The sequence below is a fragment of the Haematobia irritans genome, chromosome 1, assembly GCF_050003625.1.
Source record: "Haematobia irritans isolate KBUSLIRL chromosome 1, ASM5000362v1, whole genome shotgun sequence".
NCBI lineage: Eukaryota > Metazoa > Arthropoda > Insecta > Diptera > Muscidae > Haematobia > Haematobia irritans.
The window spans coordinates 192,830,875-192,858,022 of NC_134397.1; the positions used below are offsets into that span (position 1 = coordinate 192,830,875).

General features: G+C 35.3%; 1 protein-coding gene and 1 long non-coding RNA gene across 10 annotated transcripts in view; one reads left to right on the plus strand and one right to left on the minus strand.

The window, feature by feature from the left end:
• Orp8 (Oxysterol-binding protein-related protein 8) overlaps positions 1-27,148 on the minus strand; it is a 143,266-nt gene that overhangs the window by 9,212 nt on the left and 106,906 nt on the right. For 7 of the 9 annotated variants that reach the window (XM_075292350.1, XM_075292351.1, XM_075292356.1 and 4 more), the window contains 5 exons: positions 23,367-23,539; positions 23,105-23,286; positions 22,110-22,974; positions 21,433-21,749; positions 15,375-16,745 (listed from right to left, as the gene is read on the minus strand). In XM_075292350.1, the coding sequence (XP_075148465.1) occupies positions 16,508-16,745; positions 21,433-21,749; positions 22,110-22,974; positions 23,105-23,286; positions 23,367-23,539 (1,775 nt within the window). In that variant the 3' untranslated portion in view covers positions 15,375-16,507. Of the gene's footprint in view, positions 1-15,374; positions 16,746-21,432; positions 21,750-22,109; positions 22,975-23,104; positions 23,287-23,366; positions 23,573-27,148 lie in introns of those variants that run through there. The other 2 variants (XM_075292355.1, XM_075292358.1) reach the window with 2 other exon arrangements.
• Positions 9,637-10,018, plus strand: LOC142242985 (uncharacterized). The gene is made up of 2 exons (XR_012724282.1): positions 9,637-9,748; positions 9,805-10,018. It is a non-coding gene; the product is annotated as an uncharacterized LOC142242985 (long non-coding RNA).

Consider the following 27,148-nt stretch of genomic DNA (forward strand, 5'->3'; position numbering starts at 1 on the left):
ATCAAAATAAGTGGAATCAGGTGGACTTATTATAATTTATTATTTTTTTAATTAAAAATGACGCAGTTTTAATAAAACTCATGTATTAAATATAAAACATTTCAAATTTTTTCGCGAGTACTTTTGTAACCGGAAATACACCCATCTTGGACATAATTCAACTTTCACCAAGACTTGCAAGTGAATTGATTTCACGAAAATTCCGGTGAAAGTGGATTGTAGGACACGAAAATCGTGGAATTGATTCACATTCACCTGGAAGTGGATTTGGGAACATGTGCATTAATCAAACTAAAGCATAAAGTCAGATAAGAAAGTAATTGAAAAAATTAATAGAGTTTTGCAATCAAACTAAATTTTTAATTGATTCAATTAAATAATTAATTACAATTTTCAAATCAAGTCATTTCAATTTTTAATCAAATATTATTTTATGCCCAAATAATCAAATCAAAGTCATTTCATTTTTTAATCAAATGTCTTTTTATGCCCAAATAATACTTAGCCCAATTCTCAATAACAACTCCCTGGGAATTTTTTCCCTGTTCCCTATCCTAAACAAAATCTCCCTGGGGAATTTTTCTTTATTCCCTTTTCCCTTATTCTAAACCAACTTCGAAAATGGGAAATTTTTCCCTTGTGGAAAAATTGGTATTACAAATGACAATAAAAAGGGAAAAACGATGACATTTTTTGGGAATAATTCCCCCAAAAAATCAAGGGAGTTGTAACCAAAATGCATCATTTCTCTGTAATTTCCGGTCAAAAACCTTAAATTAAAATTGATGATGGGATGCATCCAACTACCGAATGCTCATCTCATGGTCACAGAATTGTACATATTTTAAAAATTCTTTTATATAGAAAATAAAGGTTTTACATTTAAACTATAATATCCCTTCCTGTTGTAATGTAGGTGCTTGTTTCTTAAAGGAACAATAATGCGAACATGTGTCCCGCATGGCGTAAAAAGCTAAAGAAATTTACTAGTTTTCTTCTTAGTTTTTGATGAAATATATCCAATTCGGGCATAGATGTTCTTTAAATATATTTATGACTTCTTTATGAACTTTGTTCAAGCTACTCTGGGCCACAGATATGTCTCGATCTTTTCCTTTTTGGTAGCCACCTTCGACAAAGAAGCGTAGCACCTAATCTTACTAGTGGAGATAATCCAAAAGATTGTATCACAATGGATTGTATCACAATGGACTGAATGGTCTAAGTGAGTCCGAATCAAATCGGGCTGCCACTTTAACCCTATAAATCCCATAAACTAAGTAACAACCTCTTCATATACAAGTATGTAGTTACAACGTTTCAGGCAACTCAAGTGGGTTAATGGCATCGCGTAGCTTTCTCTTTCTATCCTTTAGACTTGTTACGTTGATACGCCTCTCCTCAGCTACTACCATAAACATGGCACTAAATATTTTTGACGTTTTTCGCGTTTAACTCAACTTTTACATCAATGTAAAACAATTTCAATTCAAAATTTTAATATTAAAAATTTATTAAAATAAAACAGCTGACTTCGAATACTCTGAATTATTTCTCCCATGTTATTCCCCTTCCTTACTGTTTAGAATAGGAGGATTTTATTCCCGGGGAAAATGAATTCCCAGGGAACATATTCCCTAGGAAATATTCAGAATTGGGCTAAACATTTTTTTGTACGATAGCTGTACAATTAGCTCACACAGAAAAAAGTTCGTGTGCATTTTTCAAGTCTGTATAAAGTGTGGTTCTGAACACTTCTTAAGTGTAACACCTCACGAAAGCAATACATGTGTGTACCAGAACAGGCACAATAAATTTTGTTTACTTATACGACCAATCGAAGATATTTTTAAATGATTAAGGCTTATTTTAAAGGAATATTAACCGTGGAAAGCCATCTTTTTTTTGTACACTAACGTCATCCTTCGTCATTTTGACTACGGCTTCTTTCAAGACGCTATAATTTGCATCGTAAGCAAAAATGAGAACCAAAACTGAGTTTATTTGCTTATTCAAATTGTTTTGAATTAGTATAAGATAAAAATTCATAAAATGCTTGTATTGGTATAACTTAAAAATTATCATTTCCACATCGACCAAAATACATTTTAAATCGAAAATGAAATTACGTGTCGTCATTTTGACGAAGGATGACTGTCCAGGGTTAAACAACAAATGTTCTGTTCAAATTTGGAGAAACTGAGCTGATAATCTTTAAGCGAATGTCGACTTCGGTCTGGCTTTAATGAAACCGATCATCGTGAGTTGCGTCACTGCTTATGTTAACAAAATTTTATATTAAAAGTTACTGTTAATTTAATTTACTGATTATTATTTTCATCCTTATTCGTGAAATCACCCTCTACGTCAATTATCGTCTGTCGTCACTAATTGGAATTCATTGGTCGACAAAGACGTTTTTCGCCGTCTATATCTTTGAAAAGAAATCTATACTGTTCAAGTAATTTTTAGCAGAGATAAATAAAACACGTTTTTATAGTTGAACGATTTGAAAAGAAGTAATAATGAAATAATTTATTGACATATAAAAACAAATTTAATTCTCAAAGCATACATGTTTTGTTCGCACAAGTATATTTACAGCAGAGTTATTTTCAACACCCCCACTCGAACAAAACTTACAAAAAATCTAATCCCATTTGAATCGAACAAAATTGGTGTTTATTGGAAGGAACAGCCTTCGTTAAATTGTCAGCTACCATATCCTGGGTTTTCATACCAACAAATTGAACAATGTTCGACTCTCTTTTCTCACGTATAAAGTGATGGCGAACATCAATGTGCTTGGATCTTGCCAAATATTTACTGGTCGATGCGAGATGAATTGCACTTTGATTGTCACAGTAGATTACGGTAGCTTTTTCGTTGAACTTCGGATTAAGCTCTTTTTCCAAATTTCTTAACCATAAAATTTCTTGCACTGTAGCAGAAAGAGCCATATATTCGGCTTCAGTGGTTGACAAAGCTATTGTGGGTTGATGTTTAGATGCCCAAGATATTGATCCGCCTTGAAAGATACTAACGTATCCCGTAACTGAGCGTCGTTCATCACAATCGCTTGCCCAATCAGAATCCGAAAATGCAAACAAATCTTCGTTACCATTTTTACAAAATTTTAATTTCGCATTCTTTGTCCCTTTCAAGTATCTTAAAACTCGCTTGACTGCGCACCAGTGTGCTTTGCCTGGACAATTGTTGAAAGTGCTGAGTTTATTTACAGCTTGACATATATCAGGTCTCGTACAGTTTGATGCATAGAGTAAACTGCCTATTGCTTGTTGATAGGGTATACCAGACATTTCCCTTAATTCGACGTCTGTTTTAGGAGACATTTCTTTTGAGAGTTTCGTATTTACATCTATAGGTGTTGAGGCAGGATTACAATTTTCCATATTAAACTTCTTTAACATCTCATCTATGTATTCCTCCTGGTCTAAATAAATATTACCATCTTTTCTTGTTATTCGAATGCCCAAACAATGCTTTGCTTCTCCCAAAAACTTTATCTTGAATTCTGTCAAGAGTTGAGATTTTAAATCCTCTAAGTAGGCTATCTCATTACTAAAAAGCAAAATATCATCAACGTAGATGGCCAATATTGTCATCGTTGCTCCTTTTCTGTGAATATAAATACAAGGGTCAACTTTAGATCTTACCAATCCAAATTTTTGTAATGCCTTGTCCAATTTTGTGTTCCATACTAAACTCGATTGTTTTAGGCCATACAAGGCTTTATTGAGTTTCAAAACCTGACCATCAGATTTCGCTTGAACACCTTCGGGAGTTTCAATATAAATATTTTCTTCTAGGCTCCCCTGTAGAAAAGCTGTCACTGCATCCATTTGTTGTATCACAAGATCATATTTTGCAGCCAAGGCCATTAAGAAACGGATTGACGTGTATCTTACCACTGGCGAATACGTTTCGTCGTAATCTATGCCTTTCTTTTGTGTAAAACCCTTGGCTACCAATCTAGCCTTAAATCGTGTGTTGTTGCCAGGTTCCTTCTTCTTTTTGAATACCCACTTGGTCTTTATCACATTTACTCCATATGGCTTTTCTACAAAACTCCAAGTATCGTTTTCTTCAAGAGACTTTAACTCGCTCTTCATGGCCTCTATCCATTTATCCTTTTCAGAACTTTTCATTGCATCTTCAATATTCACAGGCTCATCGTAAATATGTTGCTGCTCCGCGGCTAGAGCTTTTCGGTTTGCAATTCTTTCACTTCTCCGCGGACCGGCTGAAATATCATCATTGGAAAAAACATTTTCAATCTCACTTGGAATTTCTCTCGAATCCCCCACTTCATGTACATCTCCTGGCATTGATGTACATGATCCAAAATCACTCTGGTTGTCTGGGACATCAACGCTTTCTGCCCCCACTTCAATCAGATATGGTGGAATTTTTTCTTTCTCATTACTTTCATTTAATGAATTGGAATAATGAAAATCATGTTCATGGAATGTTACGTCGCGGCATACAAAAACTTCTTTGCGTTTCCAACTGTATACACGATAACCTTTTGACGTAGTTGAATATCCCACAAATATACATTTTTCTGATTTAGCGTCAAGTTTTCGACGTTTTTGCTTAGGTATATGGCACATCACCGTGCAACCAAAAATCCTAAAATGACTTACGTCAGGTTTGAACCCATACCACATTTCCTCCGGGGTTTTTCTTAGCATTTTGTGTGGCGATCGGTTTATTATGTAGCTGGCACAATTTACAGCTTCCGCCCAGAAAAATTTCGGCAAGTTAGCATCGGACATCATCGCTCGAGCTTTTTCCATCAAATTGCGGTTCATCCTCTCGGCAAGTCCGTTTTGCTCTGGAGTATAGGGCACCGAAGTCTGGTGAACTATCCCACTTTTCTTTAACACAGACGCCATTTTTGAATTCAAATATTCCTTTCCGTTGTCGGTTCTTAAAATCTTAATGGACACTCCTGTCTGATTTTCCACCTCGGCTTTAAATTCTATAAAACGATCGACAACTTCATCTTTTGTTTTCATAAAATACACCTTTACTTTACGTGTGTAATCGTCTACAAAAGTAACAAAGTAGATACTTCCTCTAATGGACTTTACTTCAAAAGGACCACACACATCTGAGTGTATAATATCTAAAACCTTAGACGCTCTGGTTCCTTCTGATGGGAAGCTAAGGCGATGTTGTTTGCCTTCGGCACATGATAAACAAGGTTCCATCGAATCACTTTTGATATTCACACCTTTTACATACCCTTTGGCTAGAAGTTTCATATTTTCCATTCCTAGGTGAGCAAACCTTCGATGCCAAATGTGCGTTGAATTCTGACTTGCCATATATGCGGTTTCTGTAGAAATAACATTCAATTTGTACAAACCATTGACTTGGATCCCAGTTGCTATGATTTCTTTGGACGAGTTTAATATGCGACATCCAGATTTATCAAATACTACACTATTGTGATGATCAACGATTTTCTTTATGGACAAAAGATTCATTCCCAAATCTGGAACGTGAAGAACATCATGAATAGTTACAATTTCGTTACCTCTAGGAGTTGGTACTGTCACTTCCATATCACCCTTTCCTACCGCTTTCATAGTTGTATTGTTTGCTGTTTTTATTTCGCCATTGTAATCACAAATGCGTTTAAAATAATTTCGGTTTGCTGTCATATGATTTGTGGCTCCACTATCGATAAACCACTCGTCTGTAAAAGATTCTGCTCTAAACGCTGCAAACATTGAACTTCCTTTATTTGCGAAATTCTTTTCCTTTAATTTCGAAGGGCACTCTGACGCAAAATGACCTATGCCCCCACAATTGAAGCACTTTGACTTTGTCTTTTTATCTGACTTTGAATTTTTCTGTGATTTCGAATATTTAACGACCGAATGCTTACCCTTATTTGACAACAATGCACTATTAGATGACGAAGGCTCAAACTTGACATCCTGCAATAACTTCATTTTCACACCGTCTGCTGTTAGAGCATGGCCTGTGCTTCCAATGGCCATGATCATTGGTTGGTATTCATTAGGAAGTCCTTTCAAGAGCAAACTTCCAACCCATTCGTCATTTACAACGAATCCAATTTCATTCAACTTTTGAGCGGTTGATATAATTTTGTTTACATATTCTTCAATAGAAGAACATTCCACCAATTGTACAGAACATAATTGCTGTAACAAGCCGATTCTCCTGTCCAACCCACTATCTTGAAAAAGACTCTGCAATGCCTTCCAAACTTCAGCTGACGTGTTGCAATCTCGTACGTGCACATACAGACTCTTGTCAATTGCCAAAATGATTTTGCATCTTGCTTTGCGGTCCTTTTCGAGATCCAATGCTTCTTTATCACTTACAGGTTCAATGCATTTCCAAGCATCGTCCAGCTCTAGCTGCGTCTTCATCGCGAAACTCCAAGTCGACCAGTTCTCGGAGCCGACCAGTTTCTCCATTTGCTGAATTGCTCCCAGCGAATTCATTTTGACACGCGTTAGATGATACCGTTTGATAAAGATACTCTTGACCAGAAACTATTGTTACAAATATCCGTATCAATTATGGGCTGGGCCCATAACCTTTTAGCAGAGATAAATAAAACACGTTTTTATAGTTGAACGATTTGAAAAGAAGTAATAATGAAATAATTTATTGACATATAAAAACAAATTTAATTCTCAAAGCATACATGTTTTGTTCGCACAAGTATATTTACAGCAGAGTTATTTTCAACAGTAATTACTCTAGTTAAAGGGTGATACGGTCAAAATTTGGTCAAGGGAAAACGCGTGTAAATCGGTGAAATCGTTTATTTCAAAAATCAAATTTAATTTCTTTTTCAAGTTCAATTAGCATAAAATTCAGGAAATATATTCAGTTAGGTTTTCCCTTTTCCAAATCCGAATTGCCGGGCCTCACGCTTGACACCTGCCATCAGATTTTGTACAGCCACCTTGTCCACCTTCTTCGCCGCAGAAAGCCAGTTTGCCTTGAACTGCTGCTCGTCCTTAGCAGTTTTTTGGTCTTCTTTAGGTTCCGCTTGACTATAGCCCAGCATTTCTCAATTGGGCGGATCTCTGGCGTGTTGGGAGGGTTCTTGTCCTTGGGAACCACCTGCACGTTGTTGGCGGCGTACCACTCCATGGCCTTTTTACCGTAATGGCAAGATGCCAAATCCGGCCAAAACAGTACGGAACAACCGTGGAAAAGCAGCAGATGTTTATTCAAAGGCAGCAGATGTTTATTCAAACACTCTTTCACGTAAATTTCTTGGTTGACAGTCCCGGAAGCTATGAAAATGCTGCTTTTCAAGCCACAGGTACAGATGGCTTGCCAAACCAGATATTTCTTTGCGAACTTTGACAGTTTTATGTGCTTGAAAATATCTGCTACCTTTCCCCTTCCTTTTGTCGTATAAAACTTCTGTCCCGGAAGCTGCTTGTAGTTGGCTTTGATGTAGGTTTCGTCGTCCATTACCACGCAGTCAAACTTCGTCAGCATCGTCGTGTACAGCCTCCGTCATCGCGCTTTGGCCGTCGTATTTTGTTTATCATCGCGATTTGGAGTCACTACCTTCTTGTAAGTCAATAGTTCGGCTCGTTTTTTGGCTCGATGCACGGTTGTAGACGATACACCCAGCTTATTTGCGGCATCTCGGAGAGAGAGGTTAGGGTTTCGCTTGAAACTACCGGCAACTCTCTTTGTCGTCTCAGCGGCTTCCGGTTTTCGATTTCCCCCCGAACCAGACTTCCTGGCTGTCGACAAACTTTCCCCAAACACTTTAATTACATTTGTAACGGTTGATTTGGCAACTTTCAGCGATTTTGCCAGCTTTGCGTGCGAGTAGCTCGGATTTTCGCGATGCGCGAGCAAAATTTTGATACGCTTGGACGGCATTTTTACAACTGAAGAGTGAATTCCAAAATCAAAATAGGAGCAACATTCTACACACACACACCTTCAAAATGAGGGGTGTTCAGGTTTTTTAAATGCAAAATTGAAAGAAATAAGTCAAGTTTATATTGACCAAATTTTGACCGTATCACCCTTTATGTCCCTTTTCCTGAACTCATGTTCTATACCAAGGAGTTATTGATATAAAAATGCATTATTTATACAACTACCAATGATAATAAGGTTACCATCATCGCATTTACACAATAGAAAACGTTACAATCAAAAACGTGTTGATTTTCAATTACATTTATTTTGTTACACAAAGCCTTCAGGTCCAATATTTATTATTATTTTCCATTTATTTCAGCAAGTTTTTAAGAGGCCGATTTTGAAAATTATAATGAACTACAATAACGAATATTCCGATCTTTAATGAAAATTAATCAGTAATAACGGTCTTAGCAATCTTAAATCAAATTAATATATATTCGCAGGTTTGAAATTTAATAATATTCTTGATCCCATTAAAATTTAAATATATTTTTATTCGTGAGTCAAGAGACTGCTCATTTCATGTCATTTACCACCAATATTTGTTTCAAGGAAATGCAATTGCGATTCCTCTTTCTCTAACATCATTTTCTAAATGGCTGACTGGTACAATCCTAGGCCATGAATCTCGACATGAGGCCAATTTTATACTTTGGAACACCTTGCTATCCATGTACAGGTATCCACATCATTGTTTCGCCATCGACTTTTGTTCAATTGCCAGCGTACTTCTGGTGTCTACGTATGCTCATAGAAAAAAGTCTGTTAAAAGCAACAGTCGATGACTGCTGTTATATTTTTGTGCTTCAGGGCCTAATGAACAACAATTTTTTAGGTTATAAATTTTCCCCAAAGCCTATTTAAGAACCAAAAGTAGTTTTTGGTATATTTTTGCACTGTAATATACTTACAAGCTCCTAAATACGATCAGCAAACATTTTGTTTGCTGTTATGCCTCAATTCGATAAATATTCAGATTTTTGGTCAAATACTATAGATATTCATAAAATATTGTTTTAATTATGTTAGAATAGCTCCTAAGTTGTTTATTTGTTTTAGCCAAAATAAAACATATTTTAGTGAATCGAGCTTAAAAAATAGCAGGAAATGTTTGCTATTTCAGCAAACAGTGACTATCCCCTTTCAGCAGACTTTCTGCTGTTTTAGCCGACTTTTCTGCTGTCCCTACTAACAATTTTTTTTGGGTGTAGTCAATGGTGGGGTTGAGGAATTGGTGTAAGATATCCTCAATTTTTAGCAGTGAAAAAAGAGGTGAGATTATCAAGGTATATGTTTAATCGATGTCATCAACAATAGACCGGACAGTCGCCCACAATTGATACAATCTTAACGCCGTTAGGAGAGGGTGGAATAGAGGAAATGAAGAAGTAGAGGCACTCTACCTTGGGGAAGTCCCTGTTTCACTTTTTGTCTCTAAATCGGTCTTCAGCATTAGCATAGAAATTCCGTCGGGGCCCAGCATCTTGGATGGTTTTGCGGTAAGTTTTGGTGTAAGTTGTGATGTAAGTTGTGGTATGTCGCTACCCTGCCAGCATTTCAATGTTCCATTTCATCCTCATCGTTACCACAGACTCGTAAATGTCACTTCAACCATCATGAAAAGGTACATCAAAAAGTACATGAAAGTATTTTGCCATCCCTACTACGATTTTATTTTTTGTGAAACGCCAAGCGCATCCAGCTTGTTATATTTTAATTAAATAAAAACGAAAATAAAGTTCTGAAAACATAGATTATACGCTTAAAATTGCGAAAGGTATATTGGTGAACAATTTTTGATTTTCCAAATGGAATAAAGTGATTGTTTTTCAGATATTTTACAGACATGCTGCTTCCATCAAATAAAAACACTAGTTGATAGACGCTGCAACATGTAACTCGCTACTTGTAACTCAACATCATCATTAATGCCAAAAATTATTTAAAATGTAATGTGATAGTGGTATAAATGTTATATTTTTAAGAATTTGTAAATGTTTACACAAATTAATAAATATCTAAACAAACGTGTTTTACTCGACCACAATGATTCTTTTACAACTATCTTAAAATGCACTTTTTCTGATTGTTTGGAGGGTCCCTTATTGGCGTCGTTCTAAATTGATCTATAAAGGCACCTAATAATTGCACTCATGCGAAACCTTTTTGTAGTAACTTTTGCGTGGTACAACTTCTCAATAGTGACGGCGCTTTTCCGACGAGTTTTTGATATCGTATACGATTGTTTTCGACGTGGTGGAGATTCTCAGAAGTGTCGTCAAATTCCAAAAATGTTGGCAGGGTATGCTCGACAAACTGTCGCTTGAAAAACACGTACACTAATGTTGCAGTCGCTGACCGATGAGTTGGACCCATCGGCTCAATCTGGTGCAGGGACCCCCCGCCTTGGGATTACAAAAAGTAGTCGTCATGTTCATGACCGCCTCCCATACAAAAGGTCAGTTTCGGCCAAAAAGGATACTGAATAGTCTAAATGAGCCTAAAATATCCGACAGCCACTACACTTAACCAACATGCACAAAAATACTTAGCATAATGCCGTTGAAGATTTGTCTTGTAAAGAATTTGTATTTGACCACATTGGCTTAATCTTATGGCAGTGTTCGTATAGTTCTCTTTGACAAACAAAAGTCTGGAAATAAGATCACGATGAACTCATCTCTTAACATAACTAATATCAACAAAATTTTTCATCGTTAATACAAAAGTAAATTTACTAACCGAAATCGAAATGCTTTGAAATCTTAATAAAGGATCAGCTAATTGTGTATCTGGATAATTTTTCTTTAATTGATCCATGCCAATCAGGCTTTAGAAATCGCCATAGCACGACGTCGCTTATGGTAAGGCTTACAGATGATATTAGACGTGTAATTGACAAGAGAGATCCCGGAATTCTTGATTTAAGCAAGGCTTTTGATTCCGTGGATCACAACTTATTAATACATAAACTCTACCGGCAATTTGATCTGTCGGTTTTTTCCTGTAGACTTATTTCGTCCTTTTTATCGAACCGTTACCAATTTGTACATAATGATGGCCGTAGTTCATGTGTAAATCCAATTTCTTCAGGTGTTCCACAGGGATCTATCCTTGGTCCTATACTGTTTATGTTATATATTAATGACATTGTACATTGTGTACAACATGTTGATATGGCTACATCCTCACAAAAAATCGCTTCTGTAACATATACTCCCAAACATATTTTGCTTCAAGCATATACATTTTTGGGTATTGCCCAAACATTTATATGTTTGATCTCTACCAATATATAATATGTTTGAAAGCATATTGGTCTAAACAATATATGTTTGGGTAGTCTAAGTTCCAAACATTTTGTATTTTTGCATCCAAATTCAATAATGTTGTCTTCCAAAAAACAATATGTTATTATGTGACCATATAATATGTTTGGAAGCATTTTGCACCCAAAAATATTATATGCTTAAAAAAAATTCTCCCAAACAATATTGTGCTCAAAATTTTATTTATTTATTTATATATTTACAATCATAATGAATTATGAAAATAAACAGGTAATATAGGTGCTAACAACATAGGTTTTCGACCTGAATGCTCAAAATTTTGTTTCTGCCCAATTGTATATTCCCCGACATCTTTCTCACTTCCACGAGATTTTTAGTTCTTAGCACCTTTTTCTGTAATACAAACATTGTAGAAGAAATTATTCAATTTTATGATTTTTTTTATTTTAATTTTACCTTTTGCCGGACGGGGATTCGAACAGCGGACCACACAGTTTGTAAGGATCAAAGAAGTAGCTGATCAATTGCCCAAGGAAAAATAAAATGTTAATTTTGTAATAACAAGCAACAACCACCAACTTAATTCAATATCGCTCCCTGTTAAATAGCGCTCCAAGCTACTAAACACATATATGTTTATAGGCTATTTCTAAATTAATATATGTTTGCATCCAAGCATATTATATTTACAAACATTTTATGTCCCAAACATAATATGTTCTAACATATTAACATATATGTCCCAAACATGTTATGCTAGTTTATGAACATTATATGCTTGCACTCAAAAATATTGTGTTTAAAAATTTGTGTTCCAAACATATAATGTTTATAGCCAAACATATGAAAAACAGTCTTTTTCATCCGTGTATATATGCCGATGATATTCAATTATTTAGTACCTGCGCATCTGGCACGACACAAGATGCTCTATTGAATTTGAATCATTACATCGGTCATATTTATGACTGGGCTAGCAGAAATACTTGTCCATTAATGTCAGCAAAACAAAGATCATGGCTTTAGAAAATCCCCGCCAGCCCATCACACAGATAGATATTGTGATCCAAGACAATTTAATTAGTTTTAGTGACTCCATTATTTCTCTTGGGTTTCACATTGACCATAGACTTAAATTCGATTTCCATATAGCCAAGATATGTTCAAAAGTTAACTTCGTTCTGAAGAAACTATATAGTTTGAACGTTATTCTCACGCTTCCTGTGAAACGAATACTGGCTCATTCACTACTTATGCCACATATTTTATACGGTGGAGAGGTTTATATGGGGTCAAGTAGATCAAGTTTGTCTAAACTTACCTCATGTTTCCATTCTCTGCTTCAACATATGGCCCATGGGCGCTCAGTTTGATTAAATAAATAAAATAATTAAATAAATAAAAAGTAAACTGAGATAATAAATGTAAATTAAGGATATATTCGTTGCCAGTAAATTTTAAACGGAAAATTTTTAGCAGTTAAGTTCCTAACTGCCGAATTGGTGTATAGGATGGATTACATACATACGTACATATATAAATAATTTTTTGGTTACCTAAATTTTCTCTTACGGAGCTAATGTCTTCAATTGACTAAAAATGGTCTTGGAAACGATCACTTGAATTTGCTGAAGAACCAAATGGTAATTCTTTTCAAGTTTCAAGTTTGTTTATAGTTTCACATACAAAAGATTACAATCTCATATGTACAGTATGTGATTCAAGATGATTAAACAACATATTTAGGATATCATAAGATGAAAAAAGGATTAATAACATTAATTAGATACAAAAGAAAACTTATTAAAAAAATTAAAGGGAAAATAATTTAACAATAAAAATTGCGATAGCAAAAATTTAAACACAATAAAATGTAATGAAATATAACGAACAAATAAAATAATAGCATGTTTAAACAACGCTTAATAAGGGCTGTTTTGAACTGAATTGCGTTGCTTAGGTCTTGTATTTGTGCAGGAAGAGAGTTCCATAGACGGGATGTGTTGAGGAAAAATTGCCACTCAGAGACCAGAAGTTGATGTCGCATAGGAATAACGATGTCGCAGTAAACGTCTATTAGTTCTTCCAAATTTCAGTTTGCTGTAGAGGTATTCAGGTGTTTTGGTATATATTATTTTGTGCATTAACAGAAGCGACTTGTTATTCAGATAGTCCTCAAACCCAATACCATACAGATGTTTGTGATAATCTGAACAACTTTCAAATCTTCTTAGTCCGTAAACGTATCTAAGAATTGCTTTAAATGCGACGTTGAGGCGATGTTTGTTTCTAGCGTCGCATTTAGAAAATAATTCACTTCCGTACAATAGTACTGGCATCTGATAAGATTTAGCTAGTAGGTTTCGGATATGTAGAGAAGTGAAATTTTGCGTCTTATATAAAGTTCTGAGCATCCCAAATACTTTACCAGTAGTAGAAGTTTTTAGCCTTTGATACTTGTACAATAATTTGGCTTCCAATTTTTACTTGATGTTCTCCCAAATCAAGATCGCTTGTTCGCCCGTTCAGTACAATAAAATTGGATTTTTTAGGGTTTATAACAGGTTGGCTGATAAGACCCCGGTCTAACAAAGAAAAACACATTTTTTTGCTAAAATTCGTTTTTATTATTCAACATAGTTCCCTTCAAGAGCGATACAACGATTATAACGACCTTCCAATTTTATGATACCATTTTGGTAGTACTGGCGATCACCTCTTCATTGCAGCCAAATTTTTTCCCTACGAGCATCCTTTTGAGGTCTGAGAACAAGAAAAAGTCGCTGAGGGCCAGATCTGGAGAATACGGTGGGTGGGGAAGCAATTCGAAGCCCAATTCATGAATTTTTGCCATCGTTCTCAATGACTTGTGGTGCGTCGTCTTGGTGGAACAACACTTTTTCCTTCTTCATATGGGGCCGTTTTGCCGCGATTTCGACCTTCAAACGCTCCAATAACGCCATATAATAGTCACACAAAAATTATTCCATGCGAATCCCAAAAAACAGAGGCCATTACTTTGCCAGCAGACTTTTGAGTCTTTCCACGCTTCGGAGACGGTTCACCGGTCGCTGTCCACTCAGCCGACTGTCGATTGGACTCAGGAGTGTAGTGATGGAGCCATGCTTCATCCATTGTCACATATCAACGGAAAAACTCGGGTGTATTATGAGTTAACAGCTGCAAACACCGCACAGAATCATCAACACGTTGTTTTTGATATGACCAACACGTTCCGTTGATATCTTTAAGGGCTCTGCTATCTCGATCAACTTAATTTTACGGTAATTCAAAATCATTTTGTGGATTTTTTTGATGTTTTCGTCGTAACCACCTCTTTCGGGCGTCCACTGCGTTCACCGTCCTCCGTGCTCATTTCACCACGCTTGAATTTTGCATTGTTATTGTTGATTTCCCTGGGGCAGAGTCCGGAAAATCATTATCAAGCCAAGTTTTTGCTCCCACCGTATTTTTTCCCTTCAAAAAACAATATTTTATCAAAACACAAAATTCCTTTTTTCACAATAACAAAAGTTGCTTCACAAAAGACTCTCTATCTCACAAACTAATTGACTTACAGACGTGAAATTTTGACAGGAATCATTTGAAGGTTGGTACTATATAAAAATAATAGAATTTAATACTAGCGACGCCATCTATGTGTCAGACCGGGGACAACCTGCTATATATTTGATTTGCAGCTGCCCAAGTATTAATAGTTTCCAAGTCCTTGTTAAGTTTATCCACTCCATCTTTCAGATTTGATTTTTTGCAGTTCAAATAAACTTGTACATCATCAGCATAAATGTGAAATTGTGATTGTTCTAGTATATTTGGCAGATCGTTTATGAACATACAGAAAAGAAGTGGTCCTAGAATGGAGCCTTGCGGAACACCTCGGTTAATTAGCAATGGGTTCGATAATTTATTGTCAATTAAAACCATTTGGACCCTATGCTTGAGATAATTGTAAATTAAATGTACAGCATTTAATTTCTGTGTTTGCACGCATACATGACTAACGGACTTTTTGTGAAAACGTTTCCCGTTTTCCTACATTCATTTCATACTCACCCATATGAGCAATTCCAACAAAATTAAAACATAAGCATCTTTATTGGAAACTTAATTTTATTAAAGAATTTTATATTTGTAACAGAATAAAATTAGAATAATAGTGACTCTTTTTTTTTTTACATAAGAATTAGTTTTCTGGTTGATCTTGCATTCGTTTTGCGTGTGTTGTCAAAAGTCATTCAAATTCAAAGTGAATAATATTAATTTTATATATTTTTCTTTTAAAAATTGATTGTAGGTTGATTTATTTTTAAAGTGCAGTGCATATATCATTAAATTTTTTTTGTAAATTTATTTTCATTTTCGTTAGATTATCTAAAAAGAGTATAAGTATAGATAGATTAACAAGAGGAAGCCATAGGGTAAAAAATGTAAACGGAAAAAATATACACAAAAACAGAAACAACTTACACAACGTATGAAATAACAATAACTAAAGTTCTTAGAACTAATACCTCATCGCAAAAGGGGGAAGAAATAAACGGAAAGTTGGAAATGCAATTTCCAATAATATTAATAAGATAAATCTATATAGTAAATTTATATGTATGATACAATGATAAAAACCAGTAGAGATATAAATGTTATTTATCATCATCTTAAATCGTACCCCTTTATACATACCATACATCTGTGTATGTATATAAATATAAACGTATGTATATTTATATTAATATTTAATATACAAAATACATTAACATTTTATTTAGTTTTGTATTTCTTTTGTCAAAATTTAAACATTTTCTTCATGAATATCTCAATAACGATAAAGAAAAAAAATTACATTTTGTCTCAATGAAACCACAAATATTTCGGTTTTAACAAAAGCAATAAAATGGAATAACATGTAAATCGTGAATAAAAAAGGGAGCCTTATCGAACCCCAGAGCTTAGGAATTAATGCAAAAATATATAGATATATAACAGTTTTTCTCTATATATATATGTATAAGTGTGGGACTATGTTTTTTTTTTCTTATTGTTGTGGTAAGATTTACTTCTTTTTCATTATTATTTTTTTTAAATAAATATATACTACGATTTTTATTTAAGATTTTCATTTAGAGTGTTTGTATATTTATGTCGATTATAGGTGTGTGTATGCGCGTATGTGTTTTTCATGTCTTGTAGATTTATTTAGCTTAGGTCAATTTCATAAATAATGTTAACTAATGTAAAAGCCATTTGAGGCAAAGGCTTACTAATAAAGCTGCAAATGCATAAGCTAAAGCTCTTATGACCAACGGTTGTGGTATAGTTCGTGTTATCACACCCCAGAATGATGACGAATGCTCCGTATTATGTGGTGGAGCATATTGTAAACGTTCAAGTTTGGCATTGATCATAACCAATTGACGCTTATGATCATCTAAAGCATTGTTTAACTGATCAACAGCTAACATTAGTCTGAAAAAGAAAGACAAGTTTTTAAATCAAATTGGTATTGGTTAAATTTTTAAAAATATATCCCTAAACTTAAAAATATATCACTAAACATATTATAAATTATTACAAGTTCATAACAAATTCAGCAACACAAAACGTAATTAGTGAACCACTCATGACTATTTATGGGTAAAGGTTGAATTACACACCATGCGTCACTCCGTGCGTTGATGGAAGGGTTGTTTTTTTCTGCTTGTGGCAGACTATTCGAGCTTTTGATTTTCAACTCATCAATCATCGGACGCATTGTACGCATTGAACGCATTGTATGTAATTCTTCCTTAAGACGAATTGTAATCAAACCCAAAAAGTCGACTTTTCACACTTCCAACTCAACTTTGATTCGAAATTTGAAGAAGTCTAAGTCTGAATATATCTATTTCAACGCCGAAGAGAACAACCATTACAGGTTGTTCTCTTCGGTGTTCCTACGGCGGCGGATTCTTCGTACCGGATTGACCCGATGTATCCCACCCATTGGCTAGCGGCTGCCACATCAGTGTGCGTGTTGTTTCGTCCGTATTTTTGTGTTGGAGAAGGTGCCTTCTCCGTTTGCTGTTGATCCGAGCCGGGATAGAGGAAAACCCCGGACCATGGTACTGTTAAGTCTGCCGAAACCTGATGCACCACGACAGCAGCAGTGGGCCGTCGGACCTATCCCGCTTGTACCAGACACTAGTGACCCCTACATATATGTGCATATACTGCCGGTTGGTAGCTGTGCTCCAGGTTATTGCCCAAACATTGAGTGGCTATTGTGCGGGCATAACCGATTGATTCTAGGAGACTTTAATGCCCACCATGAACTTTGGCATTCCCTCCTACGTAATGATCAGAGAGGCATAGCTTTCGCTGAGCAGATAGATGACTCCACATTTGTATGGTTGTTGTTGTTGTTGTAACAGTTTATTGTGATCTCATCCATTTCATGTTATACGCTTGGTACATCAGCTTGTTGGCAGATCAAGGAACTCTGCGACTAAGATGGGGTGTGTCCAGAGTGATCTGGTGGTAAGTCGGGTTGGTTTGGCTGGGCAAGAGAAAAGATGACGCGTGTCGTGTGGCCCTTGGTTGCAAATTGGACAAACGTCAGCTACGCTGCTATCAATCACCGATAAGTAGGAATTGAGGCGGCTGCACTTGCCTGATCTTAATTGGGCCAAAACTACCCTAGTCTGCCGTGGGAGGTCTCTTTCCTCCGGTGCTATGGGCGGTGGTCGGACTCCAAGAACAGGATTAACCTTGTAGCTTCTCACCGCTTCAGCTACAGTATCCTCATGAATCCTGTTCAAACCTGCCTGGTACGCTGTTTGATCTAGAGGCTCTCTTTTATAGCGCTGGATCTAGCGCTCTAGAATATGTATATCAACCCTTACGTTCCTGGGTGGTGGTTGTGTATCCATAAGATGGTGGTTTGGATGATTACTGCGATAACAACCCAGGAGATACTGCTTTGACAACATGTAGTTGTATGGTGATCAAAGAGGCCCCCACGAGAATTATGGGTGATTGCAGTAGTTCGCCAGATTTATCTTTAGCATCGCCTTATCTGATAAATGACGTTCCTGGCAACCCGTTATTTCATTGGGATCAGACCACCTCCCCATAATTCTCACCATTAACCGACTCTCCGATTTCATAACCTCTGAATGCCGGACGTTTATCAATCAAAAGAAAACCAACTCGGAAGGAGTCAGACAATACACAGATCTCTGCTTCAGTGGGCTCCCGCCCCCTCTCATGTTGGCCAGAGGGTGTTCCGGGACACCATCAACGCAGCAGCCGCTCGCTTCATACCCGCTGGTCGAATTGCCCAAGTGAGGCCCAACTTCCCAGCTGAAGCGACGGGACTCGCAGACAAGCGTGATGAACGGCTTCGTGCTAACCCTGCTGACCCTAGAATCAGGGAACTGAATGTAGAGATTAGTAAGATAGTCGACGAGCATAAGCGGAACACATGGTTAGAGCACCTGAAGCAATGTAACCTAGGCCCAGAAATAGGTAAATTGTGGTCAACAGTGAGAGCCCTCTCGAACCCTCTACGAGGGATGATGGGATTTCAGTCACCTTTGGCGACGTGACCGTGACTGATCCGAAGAGATGCGCCAAATTCTTCCACCAACAGTTTGTCGAGCATCCCGAGAGTGATAGAGCGAAAAGGAGAGCCACTCGTCGCATACGTGGACTCCTAGACACCCCACAATTTACCACAGCCGATGTTACCAATGTTATCAAAAGCGGGAAACCTTCCAAGGCGCTGGGCCCTGACGGAATTTCAATGCTAATGCTGAAGCATCTGGAAATACTGGGAGTTGAGTACTTGACCAGACTCCTCAATTTGTCCTTAGAATCTCTCATTATACCCGATGTGTGGAAAATGGGTAGAGTGATTCCACTACTGAAACCAGGCAAACACTCGAGCAAGGGTGAATCGTACAGACCGATATCCCTTCTCTCGCCAGTAGCCAAGACAATTGAGGCACTACTCCTCCCCACCCTTGTGGAGAATTTTCCAGCTGCCCACCATCAACATGGATTCCGCCAGGTTCATGGTACGACGACAGCCTTGCATGCCATTTCAGCACACATTAATATGGGACTCAAGCAGTTCAAGCCGTGTCACAGGACGGTCCTCGTGGCGCTTGAACTATCGAAGACATTCGATACGGAACCGGCAGGAACACGCGTTGGGTTCTGAATTATCTGTGAGGATGCCAGTCGTACGTGGAATTCAGGGACAAGAAGTCAAAACCCCGTAGAGTTAAACAGGGAGTTCCCCAGGATGGGGTGATATCTCCGGCACTATTTAATCTCTACCTGTCCTCAATTCCACCCCCTCCTGACGGCGTCGAGATTGTATCATATACGGACGACTGTACAATCCTGGCATCCGGGCCCATTGTTGATGACATATGCGATTGTTTAAACGTCTACATTGCTGATCTTACCAGTTATTTCACTGCTAGGTATTTGAGGATATCCGCCACCAAATCTTCAGCCACACTGTTCACTACATGGACGGCGGAAGTACGTAGGCAGTTGAATGTTAGTGTCGATGGCGAAATAATTCCTACCCCAATATACTCGGGGTGACATTCGACAGCCTTTTTAAGTCATCTGCCCATGCCACTGCAATTTGTAACAAGCTCCGCGGTAGAAATAAGGTCCTCAAGTCACTTGCCGGCAGTACTTGGGGTGCGGTCAAAGAAACCTTGTTGACTTCGTATAAGGCAATTGGGCGGTCAGTGTAAACTATGCAGCGCCTGTGTGGACACCTCAGAAAAGCGACACGCAGTGGAATAACATCCAGACCTGTCAGAACACTGCCCTTAGAACTGCAACAGGATGTCTCCGCAGTACACCCCTGGATCACCTTTTGCGGATCATCCCGGTGCGTCGACACAACTACATGTTGTCAAAGCAGTACCTCCTGGACTGCTATCGACGTTGTCATCCAAATCACCATCTTGTGGATAGGCAACCTCCACGCAGGAATGTAAGGGTTGATCTTCACCTTCTAGAGCCCGAGATCCAGCGTTACAAAAGTGAACCTCTAGATCAGGCGGAACATCAGACAGGTCTGAACAGGATTCATGAGGATACTGTAGCTAAAGCGGTGAGTATTGCCAGAAGGAGGGGAAATTCCCTACATGTAGGTTATTTTCTAATATTTAGCGTCTTGTAGGGACGTATGAACACAATGTAGGGACTTTTTCATTCAATACAATTTTTAATAATTTTTACATTTTGGTTGCTCTACAGCAGGAATAGAAAGTGTGTCAAAACTTTATTTCTGTAGAAAATTTTGTCAAAATTTTATTTCTATAGAAAATTTTGTCAAAATTTTATTTAGTATTGTAGGGGAATTTGTAGGGAAATTTTTTTGGGAAAGTAGGGAACTTTTTTTGTCCTTGTAGGGTAAACCAAAAAATTTCTATGGCAACACTGTCGGAGTCCGACCACCGCCCATAGTAGAGACTTCCCGCGGCAGGGTAGTTTTGGCCCAACTAAGATCAGGCAAATACACCCGCCTCAATTCCTACCTATCAGTGATTGATAAGAGCGTAGCTGACATGTGTCCCATCTGTAGCCAAGGGCCCCATGACACTCGTCACCTTTTCGCTTGCCCAGCTAAACCTACCCGACTCACCGCCCATAGTACCAGAGGAAAGAGACCTGCCTCGGACCAGGGTAGTTTTGACCCAACTAAGATCAGGCAAATACAGCCGCCTCAATTCCTACCTATCAGTGATTGATAACAGCGTACCTGACATGTGTCCCATCTGTAACCAAGGGCCACATGACACTCGTCACCTTTTCGCTTGTCCAGCTAAATCTACCCGACTCACCACCAGATCAGTCTGGACGCTCCCCACCCTTGTCGCAGAATTCCTTGATCTGGACATTAGTACCAAAGCATATAACAAAATGGATGAAATTACATTAAAAACTACTACAACAACAACCATTATAGGCTTCCAAAGAATTGATCCAGTTAAATTGTAGTTTTGTCTTCGATTAGCAATTTTTTTTACATTAGAGCCCATGATGGAGGAAGAGCATGCTCCTATCCGCCATTAGTGCTGTTAACTTATTTTTTAAAAGTGTACTTTTTATATTAATTATTTTTCATATGTATGTTACTTACTTTCTGACAGTATGTGATGAAACATGTTGATCATTAAGGTCATCTTGTGACTGGCTTGAATCCGAATTATTTGGATCATTTGCTAGTTTTGATAATTGTTTAGTTTTACGTTTTGCCTTCATGATGGCTAACGATGATTGTCTTTGATCAGAAGCACAATTGCGTATCACATGCATGGGATCAACGCTAACAATACTCGCGGTCCTAACCATGGGCGCCTGATGTCGTGTTTTTGTTAAGATCTTGTAATCCCATTCATATTGCTTGACATCGTTACGGGGATCCCATGGTCGTAAATCAGCGTATTTGTAGATCCACTGGGAAAGAAAAACAAAATATGTAAAATAAATTAGTTAAAAAAATTTTAATAAGCATAGAAAAAATCTGAAATTAATTTGATATTCTTCTCAAATTGAAGGTTTCACATATTCTCCTCCAGAGACCAATATTAATGGTCTATGAATATTTAGAGGGGTGGCGGCTAAAATTGTTGTGGTGGTGGTATAGACCCACAAACATCCTTCTAGTCACGCCAACAACTAAGCATTCTAATATTTTCAATGTTTCAATTCATTGTTATTAGATAAACAAAATAATTAACATAAATAATTTCCAAAACAAGGGGCAGCAGGTGTAACAATTAAAAGTCCATTATTTCAATTCAATGTTCAACTTACCTTTCCAGTTATGATATCCTGTTGGAAATGTTGTGGTTCCCATTCGGTTAATGTTACCTTACGCTCTTTGGCAGCATTACGTTGGGACTCTTCCAATACTGTCTTTTCTTCTGTAGCGCCCACCTGGTCATCCCTTCTAATGGCTGCCGAAACTAAATTCCATAAACGTTCCGATTCATTCGGCAATTGTGATTCTATTGGCACAACATAACGCATCAAGCGTTGCTTCATTGTTTCTTTATTCGCTGCAAACAAGATTGAATCTTCACCCGTTTTGGCGTCTTTAATACGCATCTCAGCATCCCAATGGCCGGAGATGGTAGCCAAAGTTTCTTTACCCAAACGAATTTTACCCGCAACTATGTTAGTACTATCGGCACCGCCCAAGAAAGGCTTCAACTTAAATTCTAGTTCTGTCTTGTAGCCTGTATTCTCACATTCGATATTTATCTTGCCACCCAATTCCATAGATAAAGTACCCATGAGAATACCTTTGCAATGGGCATAAGGTGTGGTTAGTGTATAACTTTCGCCTCGCGGCAAGAGAGTTAGCGTAGCCACACCCTCTAGCACTGCTGAAGTGCTATTGCCATAAAATTTTGATTTGGCCAAGATGGAACAGCTGATGCAGAAACCTTCTTGGCGATTTGTTACATAGAATGCCGATACCGGTGGATGATGTGAGACCTGCTCAGCAATGTAATAAGTACGACTGCCATTGTCATGTTCCCAATAACAGCGATATGTTTCTCCGAGTATGGGATTATAGGGTTTCTTAAGACCTTTGGGCTTCTTATAGAATCCCGAAAGATACCATTGTACAACCAATTTCATGCGTGTAAATGGATCATCTTCAAGAACAGCTCTGAAAATATATATATAAATAATATGTAATAGGTACTTGTAGTTAATGTGGTATCATAATCCACCGATGATAATAAAGAGGCCATCACATTTACCTAACCTAGTTTGGACTGCATTAAAAACATACATACCTTGAAAGGATATCAGCATGATAATATGAATCAGAAAGTTTATCCAAAAACGAACGTGGTTCCAATATGAAAGTGGGCAAAACAACTTTACTCAAATCCATACCTGGACGGACCTGTTTAACCAAACACCAAATTAAACTCTTATTCTCCTCGGCCAATTCTTCGACTTGTTCGCCGCTTGTCTATAAGAAACATAAAAAATAATAATCATTAGAAACCATAAACAGGGGCATTTTGGACCTATATAGACTCTTTTTTTTACCGTATTAAGTTCTTCTTCGGGTGATGGAATATATGGTGTCTCTATGGGCTCCTCATTATCAATTGCTTGTAATTGATTATCAACCGCATTATCATTGCCATCCGAATCAGAATCTGTATCCACTCCAGACATGATACCAGCCGGTGCCTCTGTTTGACTGTCAGCATCCAGATCTAAAGGTAAATAAGTAAAAAGTCGAATATCGACTTTTTAACATATATTGTAAAATTTTATGACTTCTAAATAGTATCTATATTTCAAAATAATACGGCATTTTATGCATGACGGAATAAATGTAATTATGTGTGAAATTGCTTTTTGAGTTGGTAGTTAGCGTACATGACTCAAGGACTGTTTTTAGGTTAGAATATTTGATGTTGAACTATTTTTTGTTTTGTTTTATCTGATAAAAGTTTATTGAAATAGTAACAAATTACACACTCGATTTAAAACATCTATATAGGAGAATTTTGTTATTTTGTATGAGTTGTTTAAGGGCTATAAATCTGGGACTTATGACCTAATTGGATCAAACTTCATAGTATTATTTTTAAAGACTCAAGCTCCAGCTCGATTCATGACAATTCATGCGCCTGGTGACTAATTCACGTAACTCACGACTATGAAATGAGCTACGGTAAATAAATAGCAAACATAGTATATTTTTCGACGGTAAAATTAACGTCAACAATTTAAGTAAAAGTTGTGGCTACCGGACTAGCGTGAATTGGCAACCATTGCCATTCACGCACATTCAAGATTTTATATTTTACTCATGCTCACGTTCTATATATTTAATTTAATCCCAGTCACGAGAGTTCCTTTGAATTTTGTTCACGATTCAAGGGATTAACTCGAGTCACGAATGAACAGAATAGATATTTACAACAGGATAGGAAAATATGAGAATTATAATCAAAATAGAAAAAGTAGGGTTTCCGACGTTTTAAAAATATGAACAAGTCTATTTTTCAACTTTTAGGATAATTTTATACATTCATATTCACGGTATGTATAAATATTACATATACGTTTTAATTTAAAAGCAACAGATTACAACTATTATAAAGAAAGCATTAAAAATAAATATGAATTAATAACCAATAAATATGAATTTATAAATTGAAAAAAAAGAACATTTTGTAAAAATTTTATTTCTATAGAAATTTTTGTCAAAATTTTAATTCTATAGAAAATTTCGTCAACATTTTATTTATATAGAAAATTTTGTCACAATTTTATTAATATTTTGTCAAAATTTTATTTCTATAGAAAATTTTGTCAAAATTTTATTTCTATAGAAAATTTTATCAAAATTTTATTTCTATAGAAATTTTTGTCTAAATATTATGTCTATAGAAGTTTTTGTCAAAATTTTATTACTATAGAAATTTTTAAATTAAAATTTTATTGCTATAGAAAATTTTATCAAAATTTTATTTCTATAGACAATTTTGTCAACATTGTATTTTTATAGAAAATTGTCAAAATTTTATTTCTATAAAAAATTTTGTCAAAATTTTATTTCGATAGAAAATTATGTCAAAATTTTATTTCTATAGAAAATTTTCTAAAAGTTTTATTACTATAGAAAATTTTCTAAAAATTTTATTACTATAGAAAATTTTCTAAAAATTGTATTTCTATAGAAAAAGTTGTCAAAATTTTATTTCTATAGAAAATTTTGTCAAAATTTTATTTCTATAGAAAATTTTGTAAAAATTTTATTTCAATAGAAAATTTTGTCAAAATTTTATTTCTATAGAAAATTTTGTCAACATTTTTTTTATATAGAAAATTTTGTCAAAATTTTATTTCTATAGAAAATTTTGTCAAAATTTTATTTCTATAAAAAATTTATCCAAATTTTATTTCTATAGAAATTTGTATCTAAATATTATTTCTATAGAAGTTTTTGTCAAAATTTTATTACTATAGAAATTTTTATCCAAATTTTATTTCTATAAAAAATTTTGTCAAAATTTTATTTCTATCGAAAATTATGTCAACATTTTATTTCTAAAGAAAAATTTCTAAAAATTTTATTACTATAGAAAATTTTCTAAAAATTTTATTACTATAGAAAATTTTCTAAAAATTGTATTTCTATAGAAATTTTTCTCAAAATTTTATTTCTATAGAAAATTTTGTCAAAATTTGATTTCTATAGAAAATTTTGTCAAAATTTTATTTCTATAGAAAATTTTGCCAAAATTTGATTTCTATAGAAAATTTTGTCAAAATTTGATTTCTATAGAAAATTTTGTCAAAGTTTTATTTCTATAGAAAAATTTGTCAAAATTGTATTTCTATAGAAAATTTTGTCCAAATTTTATTTCTATAGAATATTTTGTCAAAATTGTATTTCTATAAAAAAATTGGTCAAATTTTTTATTTCTATAGAAAATTTTGTCAAAATATTATTTCTATAGAAAATTTTGTCAAAATTTTATTTCTATAGAAAATTTTGTCAAAGTTTTATTTCTATAGAAAAATTTGTCAAAGTTTTATTTCTATAAAAAATTTTGTAAAAATTTTATTTCTATAGAAAATTTTGTAAAAATTTTATTTCTATAGAAAATTTTGTAAAAATTTTATTTCTATAGAAAATTTTGTCAAAATTTTATTTCTATAGAAAATTTTGTAAAAGTTTTATTTCTAGAGAAAATTTTGTCAACATTTTATTTCTATAGAAAATTTTGCCAAAATTTTATTTCTATAGAAAATTTTGTCAAAATTATATTTCTATAGAAAATTTTGTCAAAATTTTATTTCTATAGAAAATTTTGCCAAAATTTTATTTCTATAGAAAATTTTGCCAAAATTTGATTTCTTTGATTTCAGCTTAAAACCATACATTGACTAAACTACAAGTGTAGCTTAACCAACAGAGGAAAAGAATGTTTGTCACATTAATTTGGGCAAAGGCCTATAGACTGCAAGATGGTTGGAGGACGCACGTTTCGGAATTACCACATTCCTCATCAGCATACTCTACTTGCAGCAAAACTATCAACCAATTATCAGAATAAATAACAAATACGAATGAGAAAAATTTGATTTCTATAGAAAATTTTGTCAAAATTGTATTTCTATAGAAAATTTTGTCAAAATTTTATTTCTATAGAAAATTGTGTCAAAATTTTATTTCTATAGAAAATTTTGTCAAAATTTTATTTCTATAGAAAATTTTTTTCAAAATTTTATTTCTATAGAAAATTTTGTCAAAATTTTATTTCTATAGAAAATTTTGTCAAAATTTTATTAGTATAGAAAATTTGTCAAACATTTATTTCTATAGAAAATTTGGAAAATAATATTTTGAATATTCTACCAATCTACCAAACATTAAAAAATCTACCAGTTTTGGTAGAGTTCTACAAATTGTGGCAACTGTGCTTGTAGTCCCTTCATTGGAAGCTGATGGCCAATTCTCGACATTTTCGTGTTGCAATTGCCTTATAAGGCCAAATCTGCTTTTCGGCTTAGCAACGGAAAAATAAGATTATGGGCACCTATCTTATTTACTATAAGGTGATCAATTTTATATAGAAAATTTTACATATGTAGAAAATTTTGAAAATCCGACTATGCTATACCGATTTGCTTTAAATTTTCATAGAATGCAATGGTCGAACAGCGTGTAAACTAGGGTAGCAGATTTAGGGACCCCCCACCCACCAAACGTACTAAATAGTGAAGGAAGGTTTCTGATATTAGGGTAATTTTTACTAAAACATAATTTTCTTGAACTAAAATAAAAGTTAACAAGTAAATACGAC